The 18,925-nt window shown below is 46.3% G+C and overlaps 1 protein-coding gene across 1 annotated transcript in view; it reads left to right on the top strand.

Moving 5' to 3' along the window:
* LOC141109922 (uncharacterized) overlaps positions 1-3,683 on the top strand; it is a 48,182-nt gene extending 44,499 nt beyond the window's left edge. The window contains exons 14-16 of the mRNA XM_073601175.1: positions 688-760; positions 2,778-2,816; positions 3,598-3,683. Coding sequence (XP_073457276.1) covers positions 688-760; positions 2,778-2,816; positions 3,598-3,683 — 198 coding nt within the window. The remainder of the gene's footprint in view (positions 1-687; positions 761-2,777; positions 2,817-3,597) is intronic.
* Positions 3,684-18,925: the final 15,242 nt, after the last annotated feature.

The raw sequence follows: 18,925 nt of genomic DNA, 5'->3' as shown, positions 1-18,925 counted from the left end.
TCATACTCAACCCTAACAAAGACAATTGATGGTGTCATACTCATCCCTAACAAAGACAATTGATTGTGTCATACTCAACCCTAACAAAGACAATTGATTGTGTCATACTCAACCCTAACAAAGACAATTGATGGTGTCATACTCAACCCTAACAAAGACAATTGATGGTGTCATACTCAACCCTAACAAAGACAATTGATGGTGTCATACTCAATCTTAATAAGGACAATTGATGGTGTTGTGTTGCCCCTGTAGAATAAATAGGTCATTGGGGAATATGGCTTAGACGCATGGGTCTCCAAACTATGGCCCTCCAGTTGTTCGGCAACTACAATTCCCATCATGCCTAGTCATGTCTGTAAATGTCAGAGTTTTACAATACTTCATGGGACGTGTAGTTTTACAACATCTAGAGGGCCATAGTTTGGTTTCAGTCTCTCCGAGGGATCTCCAATGTGGAGGGGAAATGTAAACTATTCCAGGGAAGTCTCACCATTGGAGTGATGAAAGAACCTGGTGGGCCCGCATTCTCCACTGTTTCCATTGTGGGAATAACACAGATAGAGGAATGTGGATGATGTAACTTTAGCATAGCTGGGGTGTTTCTTGGAAACAATTTGCTGTTTCTTCATCGATTTCACTTTTCAATTTTCAATTTTCTGTTGAATGACTTTTATTTCCTTACAGACCTGCAGCTCTCAATCTGTATCAAATATTACCCAGCCAATTGTAGGAAATGCTAGAACCCTTATGGATGCAGGCAAGTCATGTCATGGTCACTATTTTGTTACAGTCCTTTTTCATGTTCCTTCAGTATATATTAAAGCCCTACTCCACAAATCATTTATTTCTTTTTTGTTTTGGATTATATTACCTGCTGTCTTTGTTCCCTTTGGGGGGGGGGGGGTTTCCCTCACTTCCTGTTTTGTCTGACACCTGTCATCTGACTAGGGTGTAAGGAGAAACTGCCCATTCCAATTACATTTTTCTTTATTGCTCCATATGTCCCAATCAATACCGGGCGAATTCTGACATTTATCATATACATGTAAAAATCTATTTTTATTTACTAGAAAATTACTTAGAACCCCCAACCCATATATATATATATATATATATATATATATATATATTTTTTTTTTTAAGCAGTGACCTTAGAGAATAAATTGGTGGTCATTTAAATATTTTAAGTCACACGGTATTTGTGCAGTGGTCTTTGGAACGCAGTGTAAGAGTAAATTGATACCCAACATTTCACGCTTTAAAATTGCGCACGCTCGTGGAATGGCGACAAACGACGGTAATTTAAATTATCCATAGGTGATGTTTTTAAAAGTCTTTGTAGGTTACCAATTTAGAGTTACAGAGGAGGTCTGGTGTTAGAATTATTGATCTCACTCTGAGGATCGCAGTGATACCTCACATGTGTGTTGCGATCACTTTTTACACATGCGCGCGGGACCAATGCGTGTGCGTTCGCCGCTGTGTGAGAGCATGGGGTGGCGGGGGTGTTTACATTTTTTTTAATTATTTTTTATAGTTATTATTTATTTTGTTTCATTTTATTTATTTTTGCAGTGTTTAAAAAAAAAAAAAAAATTGATCACTTTTATTGCTGTCAAAGGCAATGTAAACATCCCTTTTGACGGCAATAGCAATGACAGGCAGAGGCGGCTCGTCCATTGTGGGCGCCTCCCTTATTTATGCGCCTGGCCCCTTTCAGGACGTTGGGCACATGAATTCCTATGGCGGGAGGTGGGCGGGGGTGTGTTTATTTGAAGCACCTGAGTAGAGTCGGAGGCTCTAATAGGCTTCAAAATAGGGTGGGTTTGGGGTGCAGAGCATTGCGTCTGGAGCCCACCCAGTTGTTTTGCAACAGCAAATAAATTTTTGCTGTTGCAACACTGATCCTCCTCCCGGCCAATCGGGAAGCGGGTCTGATACCCGTCACCTGATTGGCTGAAAGGACAGGCGATCCTATTGGATGCCTAGGAGGAGGGGAGGATATGCATGGCGGAAGCAAGGAGGAGAAGACACGGGATCCGCTGCCTGATGCCCGCCGCAACCTGATGTCCACCAATGCCCCAATGTGCCCACCGACTAGTGCCGGTGGACCAGCAGACAGCAAAGCGGGGGGGGGGGTTGAGGTGCCCCCAAACAAAAAAACACCAGCTGCCACTGATGACAGGTACTATTTATGGAGAGATGGGGGGTCTATTAGACCCCCCATCTCTCCTTTGAGCTCCAATGCAGCTGGTCAGACACAGATCGGTGTGACAGAGCTGCTTCCCTGGCCCCATAGCAACAAAGAGACGAAGAGCCGGAAGTGACAACAACAGCTTGAGTTCCTCTCATTGTGAGGCCGGAGATGGATGCCGCCGGTGGCATCGCTCCTGGTTTTCCCGATTGCTCAGGCTAGCCCGGTATTTCAGCGGCTGCTCAGCCGCTCGGTAATACTTTTATTTGAAAGAGAATCGCCGGCTGACACCGGGATCGGGGCTGTAACCTCAACCATGATCCCGGTATAACCACTTCCCTACCAGGACATATATATATACAGCGGTCAGTAGGGAGGTGGTTAATACACCAAAAAGGGAGCACATTGTCCATTGTTAGGGATAATTTTTTAGGGATTACAAACGATTTAATTTATTTGGTGATCGCTACACAATTATTTCAGCCTACAGTGAATGTGAATATTGTATGAGATATCCAGAAGAATGAGTATCAGTCCGGTTGAGGTCTCCAATTAACAGATGTTTTTTTTTCTATCTCAGCCTATTATGATTACTATTACGTTGGAAATTCTACTAGCGGTAAGTAAACTTTTACACTGAGAATTTTAATGGTTTCAATTACATACGTTACATAGTTGGTAAGGTTGACTAAAGACAACAGTCCATCCAGTTTGACCTGTGTTGGTGTGTGTGTGTGTGTGTGTATCATTTCCCATATATTGTGTTCGCAAAGCTTCACTTCCAGGACTCTTCTTAAACACTATCCATACTGCCTGCCGACCCCACCCATTGTGGAAGAGAGGTCCACATCCTTACCGCCCTGACAGTGAAAAACCCCCTATACAGCTTAAGGTTAAGCTTCTCTTCCAGTCTCATCGCGTGGCCCCCGTGTCCTCTTACAATCCCTGGGACTGAAAAGTTTCATACTTACGTTGGGATCACCGTTGAGATATTTGTATATCGCTATCAAATCTCCTCTCAAGCGTTTCTTCTCCAGGGAGATTTCTTTTATATTTAGACTTTATTAGATTTTCTGAATAATTTTTATACATTGTAATATTGGGGGTTATTTATCTTCAGTGTAGAGCTTACCAGTGAGCTGAGTCTACACCAGATATGCAGTTTAAGGGCTTTTTTGGCCCATGTGTATTGAAGTAAAAGAAAAAAAACAGTCCATCCAGGATTCCCACGCAGGGGTTTCAACTTCAAAGAAATAATGAAATAACGAATGGAAAATATCGAGCCACCTGGCTCTCTGGTCAGCACTGCTGTTCAGGCGTTGACCTCGGTCCTCTTGACCCTGTAACTGTGTCCTCGTTTGGTACCCACTCTGTACCTCTGGTGACACTCTCTCTTACAGCTTCCTGGCTGCTACAGCCCACCGGCTTGGACCCTCCGTCTGCTCTGTCAAACTGTCCTGTGCCAACAGGCACACTTCTCCCTTGAACGCCTGGACTCCTCGGGAGGGTGGAGCCCAGAACCCTGGTCCTGGCTCTGCTATAAGCCCAGGACCCACCTGTACAATCAACAAGCCAGACTCCAAGGCTGTTCCCAAAACCCGGTCCCAGGGTTGGAGATTCTATCCCACCCAGATCTCTATAAAATTTCCAGGCTCCAGGTCCCCAAGTGGATTTTACCAACCACAGAGAAAGCTGATAAAACAGTTACCTCCAAATTAAATAATCCTCCTGGAGCCTCTCAACCTGCCTATTCGAGAAACCTGGGCGACAATCACTAGGACAGGGATCCGTACTGTCACAACATACATAATCAAATATATCAAATGTACTTTCAACCCATATCCCCTTAAATCCCACCCCCTCCTACTCCCTCCCGCACTCACATGTCTCTTCTTCCTCTGCTGTGCCTCCTCCTCTTCTTCCCGACCCTCCACCTCTTGGCCTACCCCCTTTACCTATTCTGCCCATATCTCCACATATTTCCTATTTTCTTTAAATTCTTTCAATTGTTTCCAAATATTTGAGAAACACTCTGTCTGATCTTCCTCTCTACTACAGAGATACTCCATTATGTATATGTATTCAGTTCTTTTAAACCAGTCTCTTATTGAGGGGCTTGAGGGAGAAAAAATGTAGCGCTTGTAGTCATTCTTCGTAATCGAGGTCCTCCAGTCCCCATATTAATTTAGTTGCCCTTCTCTGGACTCCCTCCAGCTCCAGCACATCATTCCTGAGGACTGGTGACCAGGACTGGACGGAATACTCCGGATGTGGCCGAGCCAGAGTTTTATAAAGTGGCAGAATAGTCGTTTTATCTCTGGAGTAAATGCCCTTTTTCTTTCTCAATCTTAATTTTAATAGAAAATTATTATACAAATAGACAAATATGCATACATTAATGGCATAATCATACCATCAATCGATTTACAAATACATTATACAAGCTTGCATAACAAAAACATCAACACCAAAAAAAGGCGAAAAAAGAGACAGCTACAAAACAAAAAGAGAAAAAAAAAGACAGGGGAAAACGACGGCAACACATAAACATCATGTTTTGAAAGATTATTATGACGTATTTAGATTCTGCTCAAGTTCCCATAAATCATTCTAATTTCCTGATGACTCCCTAAAAGTCCTCCAGGGGGCCCATACCTGGCGGCATTTTTCATATGTATCCAATTCATGTGCCAGGAGGGTCTCTCAATGTAATCCATTTCCATTATCCATTCATTCACTGATGCATTCTAAATTCCCTTTTTAATGCATGCTAATATCTTGCTGGCTTTGCTTGCTGCAGCTTGGCATTGCATACTATTGCTCAGTCAGTCTTCTACTAGGACCCCCTAGATCCTTGTCCATCCTGGATTCCCCCAGAGGTTCTCCCCCTAGAGAGCAACTTGCTTTAATATTTTTAACTCCCAAGGGCATTACTTCACATTTTCCACATTAAACTTCATTTGCCATCTAGTTGCCCACCCCATTCATTTATTCAGGTCTTCTTGTAAGGTTTCCACATCTTGCTGTGATGTTATTGCCCTGTCTATTTTTGTGTCCTCAGCAAACACTGAGATCGAGCTATCTATCCCATCCTCTATATCGTTCATACTGTAAATGAATTAAACAGAATTGGTCCCAGGACAGAGACTTGGGGTACCCTAGTCACCACTCTAGACCATTCTGAGTAGACATTATTTGTCACCACCCTTTGGAAATGTCCCCGTAGACAGTTTTCTATCCAAGGACAAACCCTATGGTCCATATCCACTGACCTCAGTTTGTAGACTAAGCGTTTGTGGGAGATTGTATCAAATGCTTTTGCAAAATCCAGATACACCACATCCACCGGCCTACCTTTGTCCACATGGCAGCTCACTTCCTCATAGAATGTTAACAGGTTGGTTTGGCAAGAGCGACATTTCGTAAACCCGTGCTGATTACTGCTAATTATACTGTTTTCATCGTCATATTCTTGGATATGGTCCCATATCGTCCCCTCAGTTAGTTTACAAACTACCGATATTAGACTGACAGGCCTAAAGTTCCCAGGAATAGATCTCTGCCCTTTTTTGAATATTGGTACCACGTGGGCTTTTCGCCAATCAACTGGTACCAATCCTGCCAGTATGCTGTCCATTAAGATTAGGAAAAGTGGTCTGGCTTTAACCTGAGTTCTTTGAGGACTCTTGGGTGTAAACCACCCGGTCATATTGGCATAGCTAAACATGTTTAACTCCTTTATAGCAAAAATACCCTTATATGTGGGGGGAAGGGTGGGTGGACCTCAACATTCAGCCTCAACATGTATGCATCGCTGACCCCCACTACTCTGACCCCCAGAACTTTGACCGTGCTCTCACCAACACCTCATGGTCAATTATCAATGATTAGGAGGTAGGGTGGGCTCCTGGTGACATCATCAATGTGCAGCCAATCACAGTACCACAAAATCTGAAGACCCTCTTACCGGCCTTGGGCATCAGAACCCATTTTAAAGCATTTTATTGCTCCATGTATCCCATATATTTAGCAGACCAAAAAGGGAACAAATTGTCCATTGTTAGCAGAGGCATAGCTTAAAACTTGTAGGCAAAAGATGACTTGGGACCCCCCCACTACCACCCACCGATTCGACCTCGTGCCAAGATACTCCCATCGTGTGCCAGTGCTACTTACACAAGGATGACCTGTGACTTTATGGTGGCTGTTTCACTGTCTCTCTGCTCTCTGTCCTGCTGCCAGCTGCATGTGCACACAAGGTGGGTGCTGCTGGGTGAAAGCAGGGGGCCTGTATGTAAAAAAAAAGGAAACTCTTGGGATCCATCTGGGGTGGATGGGCCCTCTGACTTCCAGTTTCACCTAAAAACCCACCACTTTCATCTGGCAGCCCAGAGTGTATGTGCATGTTTGAGTAGGGTGAGGATGGGCTGTACTGGGCTGGGCAGGGGGACAGAGTGCGCCACTGGGGGAAAGAGCTTTCCCTGTCACCCTATGTAGATGTAACTGAAAACTCGCAGGGCCTGGCATAGGCCTGAACGCGCCCCTTCCTGGCCAGCTTGGGCCCTCTGAGTTTATTAATTAACGTACACAGGGTGACGCGGCAAGCGCTTTTCCCCAGCGACACAGTATAAAACCTAATGTGACTGGGAAGCTACATGGGCCCATGGAGATTGGGCGGGGTCACCACTGAGCCCATGATTGTTGGGGATTATTGTCAGTGATTACAAATGCTTTAACTTCTACGGTGATCACTACACAATTATTTCAGCCTACAGTGAATGTGAATATTGTATGAGATATCCAGAAAAATGGACTTTAATGTTTTTCTGTCTCTATAGTGGCTGCGCCTGCAACTTGTGGAAGTGAATCCTGTGCTGATGATGAGTATTGTAACAATATCGATAGTACTACTACCTGCCAGTGCAATGCAAATTTCTATACATTCATAGCAGGTATGGTATTCTATAATATAATGGTCAGAATGGATCAGGTGCCATTTAAAACCAAATATTGCACAACACTGACCACTAATGTAAGGAGAAACTACACTGATCATCAATGTAAAGGGGGCACCACGCTGACCATCAATGTAAGGAGACACTACACTGACCATCAATGTAAGGAGACACTACACTGATCATCAATGTAAGGGGGCACTACACTGATCATCAATGTAAGGGGCACTACACTGATCATCAATGTAAGGGGGCACTACACTGACCTCCAATGTAAGGGGGCACTACACTGACCATCAATGTAAGGGGCACTACACTGATCATCAATGTAAGGGGCACTACACTGATCATCAATGTAAGGGGGCACTACACTGACCTCCAATGTAAGGGGGCACTACACTGACCATCAATGTAAGGGGCACTACACTGACCATCAATGTAAGAGGCACTACACTGACCATCAATGTAAGGGGCACTACACTGATCATCAATGTAAGGGGGCACTACACTGACCTCCAATGTAAGGAGGCACTACACAGACCATCAATGTAAGGGGGCACTACACTGATCACCAATGTAAGGGGGCACTACACTGACCACCAATGTAAGGGGGCACTACACTGGGCACTACACTGACCACCAATGTAAGGGGGCACTACACTGACCTCCAATGTAAGGGGCACTACATTAGCCACCAAGAGTAAATGTACTGTATGTAAAATGGAAGTTTATTTGACTTTAACTATTTGACTCTATGGCAGTTTTCTCCTCAGTCCCTGATCATTCTTGCGACCATAAAATGGGTGTATATAGTGTAGCGCTTATTCCCGCAGGAGCTGCGGGTGATGTTGGGTCCTCGGTTCTGCCACAACTCTCTTAATTGCTCAGTCCCCACTGACACACTTCGACATATACAAAAGCCATTTACACCTGTGGACTTAAGGGTTGGCAGGCTACCACTTTAGGAACTCACAGGAATAAGGCCACCAACAGCTTGGCAATAAATTAATTGAATGTATTAAGGCAATTCAATGCAATGCGGTGTAAATCAACAAACAGATAAATGCACAGACATTAATTCATTATGATATAAAATGGGAAACAAATCATTAACTTGCACTTAAACAAGCTATAGGAATGTTAACTTGAATCTTAACCGGCTAACCAGAGTCTCTAAGCAATATAAACCAGTTCAGAGGAATAGAAATGGTCCTGGTATACACCTTGGGCATACAGCCCCATTACTGGTGGGAATATGCCTTCCTAATGTGGGGATACCTGTGGAGGTGGTAGAAAGTACCTGGTGCTTAGTCGCCAACATTGGCCAAATTTTGGTGGGGTCCTTCTTTAGGTGGTGCACTGTCTTTTTAAAAGTGATGTTCAATGACAGGAGATGCTAGGTAGGGCTGTCTCTGTCTGGACTAACTGTGTGTGGTTGACATTTAGGGTGAGCAGTCCAGCTCACCACTTCCTGGCAGGTGGCTAATCTGATCCAAATGGCTTAGCAATTGGCAGATTTCCATCAATTAGGCCCCCGGATCCTCACACTGGCCTCAGTGTCTGAGCTCAGATCCTGAAGACACAGCAACTCTCTCCCTCAATTCAGTCTCTGAAGGCAGCTCCAGCAGCTGGGGGGCAGGTCCTCTTTACCTGTCCTCTCTCTCTGATGTGGGGAAAAGGACAGCAACAGGTTCTCTTAACACCCTTCTAATGGCTCTGGTTCCTCAAATGTAGAGAACAGACCCTCACAACAGATCTGTCTCCACCACTCTCTCCCCCTGAACTGCCCCAGCTCTGGGCAGCTTTGCCTGAGAAAGCGGAGAAACTCTCTTTCTCCCGGATACAGGGATTCAGTCCACAGCCTGTCCGTCTTCATTAACAAGCACTGTCCATCATCCATAGAGCCTGCACAGTGACTCCTCTCTGATTCTGCCATTGGCTGTCCTTCTCCTGCCCTCTGATAGGATCTGATTCTGCTCTGTAAGGAGGGAGGGTAGGAGAGTGTCAGAAACCATGAAATCAGACCGAGACAGAAGTACAGTTAAATCACACTTGTTTAATAATAAAAGTAAAAAGAACAAACTTAGTCAAAACATAGCCAAAGTTCAGTAACCGGGACGGATAGTCAGCCAAGCCAGAAGTCAGGGATCAAATTAGTGGAACAGCAAGCAGGATCAGAAGCCAGAAGGGATGTCAGCAAAGCCAGTCTTTAAACAGGAACGCAGGAGATAGTTTCTTGTGATGTGACCAAGGCAAAGGCAGAGCTCCTCTGGACAGGACGGTTTAAGTAGGCAGGACTGACGAGCAGGATCAACAACAGCTGAGTAACTGTGGAGAGAGATAGGAGCTGGCAATTAGGCAACAGCTGAGCGGCCAGCTCAGAGAAGGAAGGGCTGAGCTCAGCCCTGACAGAGAGAAGAGTGATCTGGAAATTACATTGAGCCTGCCCTTGTTACACAGGTCCCAAAAGAGGGGGTGAGCGGGTGATGAGTCTGCACACACACAGACACTCATCCTGCAGCCATCTACTCAGCCGAGGAGAGCGCCGGTGGCTGCACAGTAGTGGTGACGGTGGGGTGAGTGGGGGGAACACAGACCCAGCTAAAATACCCACACCCTGCCCAATGTTTACATTAGACTGGTGTGGGGGGGGGGGGGGGGGCGAGTAGGCAGACCCATAGCCTGCAGCACTCGGGTACAGTAGAAAACCCCTATAGTGTATAATGTACATCAATCACGTCACCTTCTCATCTCAGAAATACTAAATGAATTTACTCTTTTTTCAGGAGCCACTCCATTCGTAAATTTTACTTGTACTGGAGCAAAGTTTAATATACAAGTGTCAAAATGTTGGTTGGAAGCAAACAGTTATAATACATCCGATATAAGGCTGAACAGCATCAACTCCGAGTGTTGGGCAGTAAGGGAGGTTGTGGATGGAACATCAGAGATGACCCTTCACCGTCCATTGATAACCTCTGACTGTAACACTGCTGCTGAGGTAAGTTCTCCTGACTGTTTGTTATACAAGAGAAGTAAAAACAGATACATTAAAATACAGTGCCTTGAAAAAGTATTCACACCCCTTGAAATTTTCCGCATTTTGTCATGTTACAACCAAAAACGTAAATGTATTTTATTGGGATTTTATGTGATAGACCAACACAAAGTGGCACATAATTGTGAAGTGGAAGGAAAATGATAAATGGTTTAAACATTTTTTACTAATAAATATGTGAAAAGTGTGGGGGGGGGCATTTGTATGGCGCCCCCCTGAGTCAATACTTTGTAGAACCCCCTTTCACTGCAATTACAGCTGCAAGTCTTTTTGGGGATGTCTCTACCAGCTTTGCACATCTAGAGAGGGACATTTTTGCCCATTCTTCTTTGGAAAATATCTCAAGCTCTGTCAGATTGGATGGAGAGCGTCTGTGAACAGCAATTTTCAAGTCTTGCCACAGATTCTCAATGTGATTTAGGTCTGGACTTTGACTGGGCCATTCTAACACATGAATATGCTTTGATCTAATCCATTCCATTGTAACTCTGGCTGTATGTTTCGGGTCGTTGTCCTGCTGGAAGGTGAACCTCCGCCCCAGTCTCAAGTCTTTTGTAGACTCTAACAGGTTTTCTTCTAAGATTGCCCTGTATTTGGCTCCATCCATCTTCCCATCAACTCTGACCAGCTTCCCTGTCCCTGCTGAAGAAAAGCATCCCCACCACATGATGCTGCCACCACCATGTTTCACGGAGGGGATGGTGTGTTCAGGGTGATGTGCAGTGTTAGTTTTCCACCACAAATAGCGTTTTGCTTTTAGGCCAAAAGGAGGCTCCTCTCCATTCATAAACTGAGGCATCGTAAACACAGTTTACAATGCTTAGTTATAAATGGACAGTAAGTGATCACTGACTGTGTATTCAGAAAAGGAAGGAGTCGGTAAATTACAGATTTACTGGCTCCTTCCTCCTCTCTCCATCCTGACAGATCCGGGACAGAAGGGGACTGGAGGAGCACGGAGGGGGATTGGAGGAGCATGGAGGACATGGAGGGGGACCGGAGGAGCACGGAGGACCACAGAGATGGGGACCAGAGGAGCATGGAGAAGGACACAGAGAAGGACATAGGGGACAGTTGGGGATGATCAGTGAGTGCGGCAAGTTACAAGCACCGATCTCCCTGTATAGATTTCAATAAAGCAGCTGAAAGCCATGAGGGGTAGAGAGGAGGAGAAGCAGCTGTCAGCTGCTTTATTGAAATCTATACAGGGAGATCGGTGATTGTAACTAACCACACCCCTGCACCGATCACCCCTGACTGCCTAGGTATCGGGTCAAGCATTGAAGCATTTGCAGGAGTACAAGTGCTCGTAAATGCTCGGTATTGGTGCAAACCTATACACTATATTACCAATAGTATTGGGACACCTGCTTTTACACGTACATGAACTTTAAAATCATCCCAGTCTTAGTCCGTAGGGTTCAGTATTGAGTTGGCTCCGCCCTTTGCAGCTAAAACAGCTTCATCTCATCTGGGAATGCTGTCCACAAGGTTTAGGAGTGTGTCTATGGGAATGTTTGACCATTCTTGGATGAGAAGGCCTGGCTCACAGTCTCCGCTCCAATTCATCCCAAAGGTGTTCTGTCTGGGTTGAGGTCAGGACTCTGTGCAGGCCAGTCAAGTTCCTCCACCCCAAACTCGCTCATTCATGTCTTTATGGACCTTGCTTTGTGCACTGGTGTGCAGTCATGTTGGAACAGAAAGGGACCATTCCCAAACTGTTCCCACAAAGTTGGGAGCATGAAATTGTCCAAAATGTCTTGGTATGCTTTGAAGCCTTGAGAGTTCCCTTCACTGGAACTAAGGGGCCAAGACCAACCACTGAAAAACAACCCCACACCATAATCCCCCCCCCCCCCCACCAAGTGATTTGGACCAGTGCACAAAGCAAGGTCCATAAAGACATGGATGAACGAGTTTGGGGTGGAGGAACGTGACTGGCCTGCACAGAGTCCCGACCTCAACCTGATAGAACACCTTTGGGATGAATTAGATCAGAGACTGCGAGCCAGGCCTTCTCATCCAACATCAGTGCCTGACCTCACAAATGCTCTTCTGGAAGAATGGTCAAACATTCCCATAGACACCCTCCTAAACCTTGTGGCCGACCTTCCCAGAAGAGTTGAAGCTGTTATAAAGGGTGGACCAACTCAGTATTGAACCCTACGGACTAAGATTGAGATGTCATTAAAGTTCATGTGGGTGTAAAGGCAGGCGTCCCAATACTTTTGGTAATATAGTGTACTAGTATTAGTATTAGTTCATCAGTCCTCTGCTTCTCTTGTTATTGTGTAGTCAAAGGCTGGGGGGGGGGGGGGGCGAGTCCAGGATGACCTAAGCTCAGAGGAAGTGGGTTGAATACCAGACTGAGGACATTTTGTGGAAAAAGGTACTGCTGGGGAAATCTCTAGATTGAAGCTTATCTTTTGATGGACTATTCTAATTCATCTAATTGTTTTTGGCTGGAGTTCTGCTTTTTCAAGGCTGGGGACTTCCTTCTTTGACCTGTCAGAGAATACACTGACAATAATAGTAACTGTTTGGTAATGTGCAGATTACTGTATGGTGGTAAGTTTTCTGACCCTGTCTAATGACTTCTGTATTTCCTCTCTCTCTACAGATTAATGCAACCCACGTCACATACACAAATCAGCTGTATATTTTTGCCAAGACAGATCCAATTCGATTAACAAATGATGTTGTCATGAATGTTTCCTGCTCTTTCCCGCTGTATACGACTGTCACACTGCACCCAACACTTGGGTAATTATCATTACATGATGGTGGTATTCAGAAATCCATGCTGGACATCTTTTATGTTATTGGATTCCATCACAAAACCTTGTACGAGGTCCTTTAGCAAAACTTCATGTGTTTTCCCTACAGTAGAAGTTTAAATTAAAGGAATTTGCTTACTGGTTGAAGACCTTAACCCCTTCTTAAATATAGGCACCACGCTGGCCTTGTGTCAGGTCTTGATAAATTAGAAACAAAAGCTTGGATACAACTGAGCTCAACTCTCTGAGGACACATGGGTGTAGGACATCTGGGCCAAGTGTTTTCAAGCGATCCTGTCAGATCGGGAGGAAAGGTCCCTGCAATAGAAGAGTTTTATATCCCGTGTCTCCTACCTTCCTTCTGCTTCAGTGCTGCAGCCTTCGGAAGCCTATTAGATACCCAACACTCCTGAGTGTCACCTGCCGTGCTGTGCGGTTCCTTCCTTCCACCCCCCTGTCTCTGCTGAGTCTTGTAGTGACATCGGGGTCAGGTGAAGGAACCATGGCCTGTGCGGGCAGACACAGGAATCCCACACTTCCAGAAGTGTTGGATACTGAAGAGTCTAATGGAGGCTGCAGCACAGGAACGGAGGAAAGGTAGGAGATATGGGCCGTCTGAGAGGTGACTATGAAAACTCTTCCATTGCAGGGGTGTTGCTTCTCAATTTTTTTCACTTAAATTACTTTTTTTGTCTGTTTCTTATACATATTAATTTTAAACCTTTGTGGTGAATTTGAAATCAGTATACTCAAAGCTGAAAATATCTAATAGGTTTGCTCTTTCTTTTTTCCTTGGGTGCAAATATTTCAGTTCATACACTCTGTATAATAACGTAACATATGCTGGCTTCTGATATTGAGATACCACCATCAAAATTCACAGTTCTGCCCATCTGCTGCAGCGATAACATAGACTAGGGGGCAATACATTGATTACCAATGTAAGGGGGGCACTACAAACCCTATTTTATCCCTAACAAAGCCAAATGCATACACCCTGTATAATAATCTAGATGCATGACTACATACACTATATTACCAAACGTATTGGGACACCTGCCTGCCCTTTACACGCACATGAACTTTAATGGCATCCCAGTCTTAGTCCATAGGATTTAATATTGAGTTGGCTCACCCTTTGCTATAACAGCTTCAACTCTTCTGGGAAGGCTGTCCACAAGGTTTACGAGTGTGCCTATGAGAATGTTTGACCATTCTTCCAGAAGCGCATTTGTGAGGTCAGGCACTGATGTTGGATAAGAAGGCCTGGCTTGCAGTCCCCACATCCCAAAGGTGTTCTATCGGGTTGAGGTCAGGTGCAGGCCAGTCAGGTTCCTCCACCCCAAACTCGCTCATTCATGTCTTTATGGACCTTGCTTTGTGCACTGGTCCAAATCATTTGGTGGAGGGGGGGTTATGGTGTGGGGGTATTTTTTCAGGGGTTGGGCTCGGCCCCTTAGTTCCAGTGAAGGGAACTTTATGGCATCAGCATACCAAGACATTTTGGACAATTTCATGCTCCCAACTTTGTGGGAACAGTTTGGGCATGGCTCCTTCCTGTTCAAACATGACCTCAACCCCAGGGCCGTCTTACCGAGCGGGCACACCTGGGCACAGCCGGTCATCATGGCCCTCATCAGGGCCGGTCGGATCTAGAGCGAAGCTATTGGAATTGCCTCCGCTCTGCTCGCCGTCACACACAGACCCGCCTCCTCCTAACCCCACGTCTCTGATAGACAGAATGCGGGTCCAATGCTGGGATGTGTTCTGTCTATCACAGGCACGGGGTCAGGAGGAGGCGGGGCTGTGTGTGACGGCGAGCAGAGTGGAGGCAATTTCATGTAAGCTGTAACAGCGTGCTATTCGCACTCTGTGATCTCCGGCTCTCCTCTTCCTCCAGTCATAATGCGCCTGCCCTCTCTCTTCCTCTGCCCTGGCGAAGCTGCAATGTTGGGCACAGTGAATCTGCAATGGGGGCACAGTGAGGCTGCAATGGGCACAGTGAGGCTGTAATGGGGGCACAGTGAGGCTGCAAGGGGCACAGTGAGGCTGCAATGGGGGCATAGTGAGGCTACAATGGGGGCATAGTGAGGCTACAATGGGGGCACAGTGAGGTTACAATGGGGGCACAGTGAGTCTGCAATGGGGGCACAGTGAGTCTGCAAGGGGCACAGTGAGGCTGCAAGGGGCACAGTGAGGCTGCAATGGAGGCATGGTGAGGCTGCAATGGGGGCACGTGAAGCTGCATTTGGGGCACGGTGAGGCTGCAATGGGGGCACAGTGAGGCTGCAATGTTGGCAAAGTGAGGCTGCAAGAGGCACAGTGAGGCTGCAATGGGGCACAGTGAGGCTGCAATGGGGCACAGTGAGGCTGCAAGGGGCACAGTGAGGCTGCAAGGGGCACAGTGAGGCTGCAAGGGGCACAGTGAGGCTGCAAGGGGCACAGTGAGTCTGCAATGGGGGCACAGTGAGGCTGCAAGGGGCACAGTGAGGCTGCAATGGGGGCATGGTGAGGATGCAATGTTGGCACAGTGAGGCTGCAAGGGGCACAGTGACCCTGCAATGGGGGCATGGTGAGGCTGCAGTGTTGGGTACGGTGAGGCTGCAGTGTTGGGTACGGTGAGGCTGCAGTGGGGGCACAGTGAGGCTGCAATGGGGGCACGGTGAGGCTGCAATGTTGGCACAGTGAGGCTGCAATGTTGGGCATGGTGAGGCTGCAATGTTGGGCACGGTGAGCCTGAAATGGGGGCATGGTGAAGCTGCAATATTGGCACAGTGAGGCTGCAATGTTGGCACAGTGAGGCTACAATGTTGGGCACAGTGAGGAATTATACTTTAATTCTTGAGAGTAGGTGCGAAAATTGGGACAGGCTTGTAGGGGCCCCAGTGCATTACTTTGCCCAGGGGCCCATGATGCTGTTAAGATGGCCCTACTCAACCCGAAAGAACACCGTTGGAATGAATTAGAGTGGAGACTGTCTTCTTGTGCACATCAGTGCCTGCCCTCACAAATGCTCTTCTGGAAGAATGGTCAAACATTCCTATAGACACACTCCTAAACCTTGTGTACAGCCTTCCCAGAAGAGTTGAAGCTGTTATAGCTGCAAAAGGTGGGCCAACGCAATATTGAACCCTACGGACTAAGACTGGGATACCATTAGAGTTTATGTGCGTGTAAAGGAAGGTGTCCCAATACTTTTGGTAATATAGCGTACCTACAAGAGTTTCTAGGTAGGTAACCTTTTGTTGTGTGTTTATTTTCCAGGCCCATAGCAAATGCAAGTTATTCAGTCTACATGAGAGCCTATAAAGATAACCAATTTTTGACTCCTCTATCAAACTCCTACCCCCTGTATGTGCAAGATACTGTCTACATTTCAGTGGTAGTACCAGATCTGGATGCTAACACCTTCAATTTCCAAGTGGTGAATATTTATGCCTCTCCTATCAATTCAGGCTCAAGCAACAAGTACTATCTTCTTAAGAATGGGTAAGTACACAAAATACTGTTTAGCAATTCTTTGTGTTCTTTGTATACTTTTTTAGCAGTACCCTCGCAAAGACCACTGGTAACTGGTTCCCCTACTCCTGCACAGCCAAGGAACATGCATTCTCCGCTTGAATCCAAACACATGAAGTCAGTCCCTTGGCTTTGTTTTTTTTTAAGTTTTATTAGGGTTAACAACTTGGATGGGATGAAGGGATTTATGAGATGTCCAACTTGAAGCAAAGAACAAGAAGAAAAAGGGGACCTCTTCCTTCTTCTGTTCAAAAAGATCCTGAACTGCTTTCTTTCCTTTACTCACACAGTCCTTAGATTGGTAGCAAAAGTGCATTACAGACTAGGAGCTCTCAGCCCCTCTTGGAAATAACACAAACATTTAGGCAAACTGCATGCAGGAGTGTATCCTCTCAGCTACAGTACTTGCAGGCACTAACAGCCCTCCTGGCTGTTATAAAGATCTCCCGGGGCATGTTGATGTGCTCACACTGTCCTCCTTGCTCCCACTGCTCTCAGGCAAGATCTCAAGTCAAACCGCTCTGCTAAATGGATCTTCCTAAGCCAGCCCGAGCCTAGCCTGGGCATGGGGTCTTCCCTAGACATAGGAAACTCCTCCTAGGCCAGTGACAGCCTTTTTAGCACTCCATCTTCCACCTGACCCTCTGTTAGCATGACTCATCAATATTTAAGGGCTAGCCTAGCCACCCTGCCAGGATAGTATGCTTGGGGATTGGCCAGGTTCCCCTATTTATGCAGATCAACACCCCTGGCCTCCACCCACTAAGTTTCTCCAAACTTCAAGAACCAGAGGGAGGCACTAGAGACCGGCCTCTGTGAGTCATCCAGCCTGACCTGCAGTAAACCCTGACCCAGATTTCAGACTCATTACCATGAGTCAACAAATTTTCCTGCATTAAACTAGTAGCACACTAGAGGGTGATGCCCCTCCCTTAAAAACAGCCATGTCCCCATTGGGTGGAAAACTTAAAAAAAAAAAAAAAAAAAAGACTTCTGCGCCCAGGAGTAGGGATGAGCCGAACACCCCCCTGTTCGGTTCGCACCAACATGCGAACAGGCAAAACATTTGTTTGAACACGCGAACACCCTTAAAGTCTGTGGGACTCGAACATGAATAATCAAAAGTGCTAATTTTAAAGGCTTATATGCAAGTTATTTTCATAAAAAGTGAGTGTTTGGGGACCCGGGTCCTGCCCCAGGGGACATGGATCAATGCAAAAAAAAGTTTTAAAAACGGACGTTTTTTCGGGAGCAGTGATTTTAATAATGCTTAAAGTGAAACAATAAAAGTGTAATATTCCTTTAAATTTCGTACCTGGGGGGTGTCTATAGTATGCCCGTAAAGGGGCGCATGTTTCCCGTGTTTAGAACAGTCTGACAGCAAAATGACATTTCAAAGGAAAAAAAGTCATTTAAAACTGCTCGCGGCTATTAATGAATTGTCGGTCCGACAATACACATAAAAGTTCATTGAAAAAAACGGCATGGGATTTCCCCACAGGGGAACCCCGAACCAAAATTTTTTAAAAATGGCGTGGGGGTCCCCCTAAATTTCATACCAGGCCCTTCAGGTCTGGTATGGATATTAAGGGGAACCCCGCACCAAAAAAAAAAAAAAAATGGCGTGGGGTCCCCCCAAAAATCCATACCAGACCCTTATCCGAGCACGCAACCTGGCAGGCTGCAGAAAAAGAGGGGGGACAAGAGAGCGCCCCCCCTCCTGAACCGTACCAGGCCACATGCCCTCAACATTGGGAGGGTGCTTTGGGGTCCCCCCAAAGCACCTTGTCCCCATGTTGATGGGGACAAGGGCCTCATCCCCACAACCCTTGCCCGGTGGTTGTGGGGGTCTGTGGGCGGGGGGCTTATCGGAATCTGGAAGCCCCTTTAACAAGGGGACCCCCAGATCCCGCCCCCCCTCTGTGTGAATAGTAAAGGGGTATAAAAGTACCCCTACCATTTCACAAAAAAAGTGTAAAAAATGTTAAAAATGACAAGAGACAGTTTTTGACAATTCCTTTATTTAAATTCTTCTTCTTTCCATCTTCTTTCTTCTATCTTCCTTCGGTTTCTTCCTCCATCTTCTTCTTCCTCTGGTTCTTCCTCCGATCCTCTGCTTCTTGCTCCGGTGTTCTCGTCTGGCATCTTCCTCCGCGGCCTCTGCTTCCCTTCTTCGTTCTCGGGCCGCTCCGCATCCATGATGGGAGGCTCCCGATCGTGACCCCGCCCCCTCTAACGTCACGGGGAAAGCCACAGGCAAGTCCCTGTCAAGTCCCCGTGCGTCAGAGGGGGGGCGGGGTCACCAGGTGGCCCCGCCCTCCGTTATTTAAGAACCGTCAGAAGACAAGAAGAGTCACACAGCGGGAGCCTCCCATCATGGATGCAGAGCGGCCCGAGAACGAAGAAGGGAAGAAGATGC

Source organism: Aquarana catesbeiana, linkage group LG10 (assembly GCF_042186555.1).
Source record: "Aquarana catesbeiana isolate 2022-GZ linkage group LG10, ASM4218655v1, whole genome shotgun sequence".
Classification (NCBI taxonomy): domain Eukaryota; kingdom Metazoa; phylum Chordata; class Amphibia; order Anura; family Ranidae; genus Aquarana; species Aquarana catesbeiana.
Note: the sequence above shows the minus strand (reverse complement) of the source record. Positions and strands in the feature narration are given on the sequence as shown.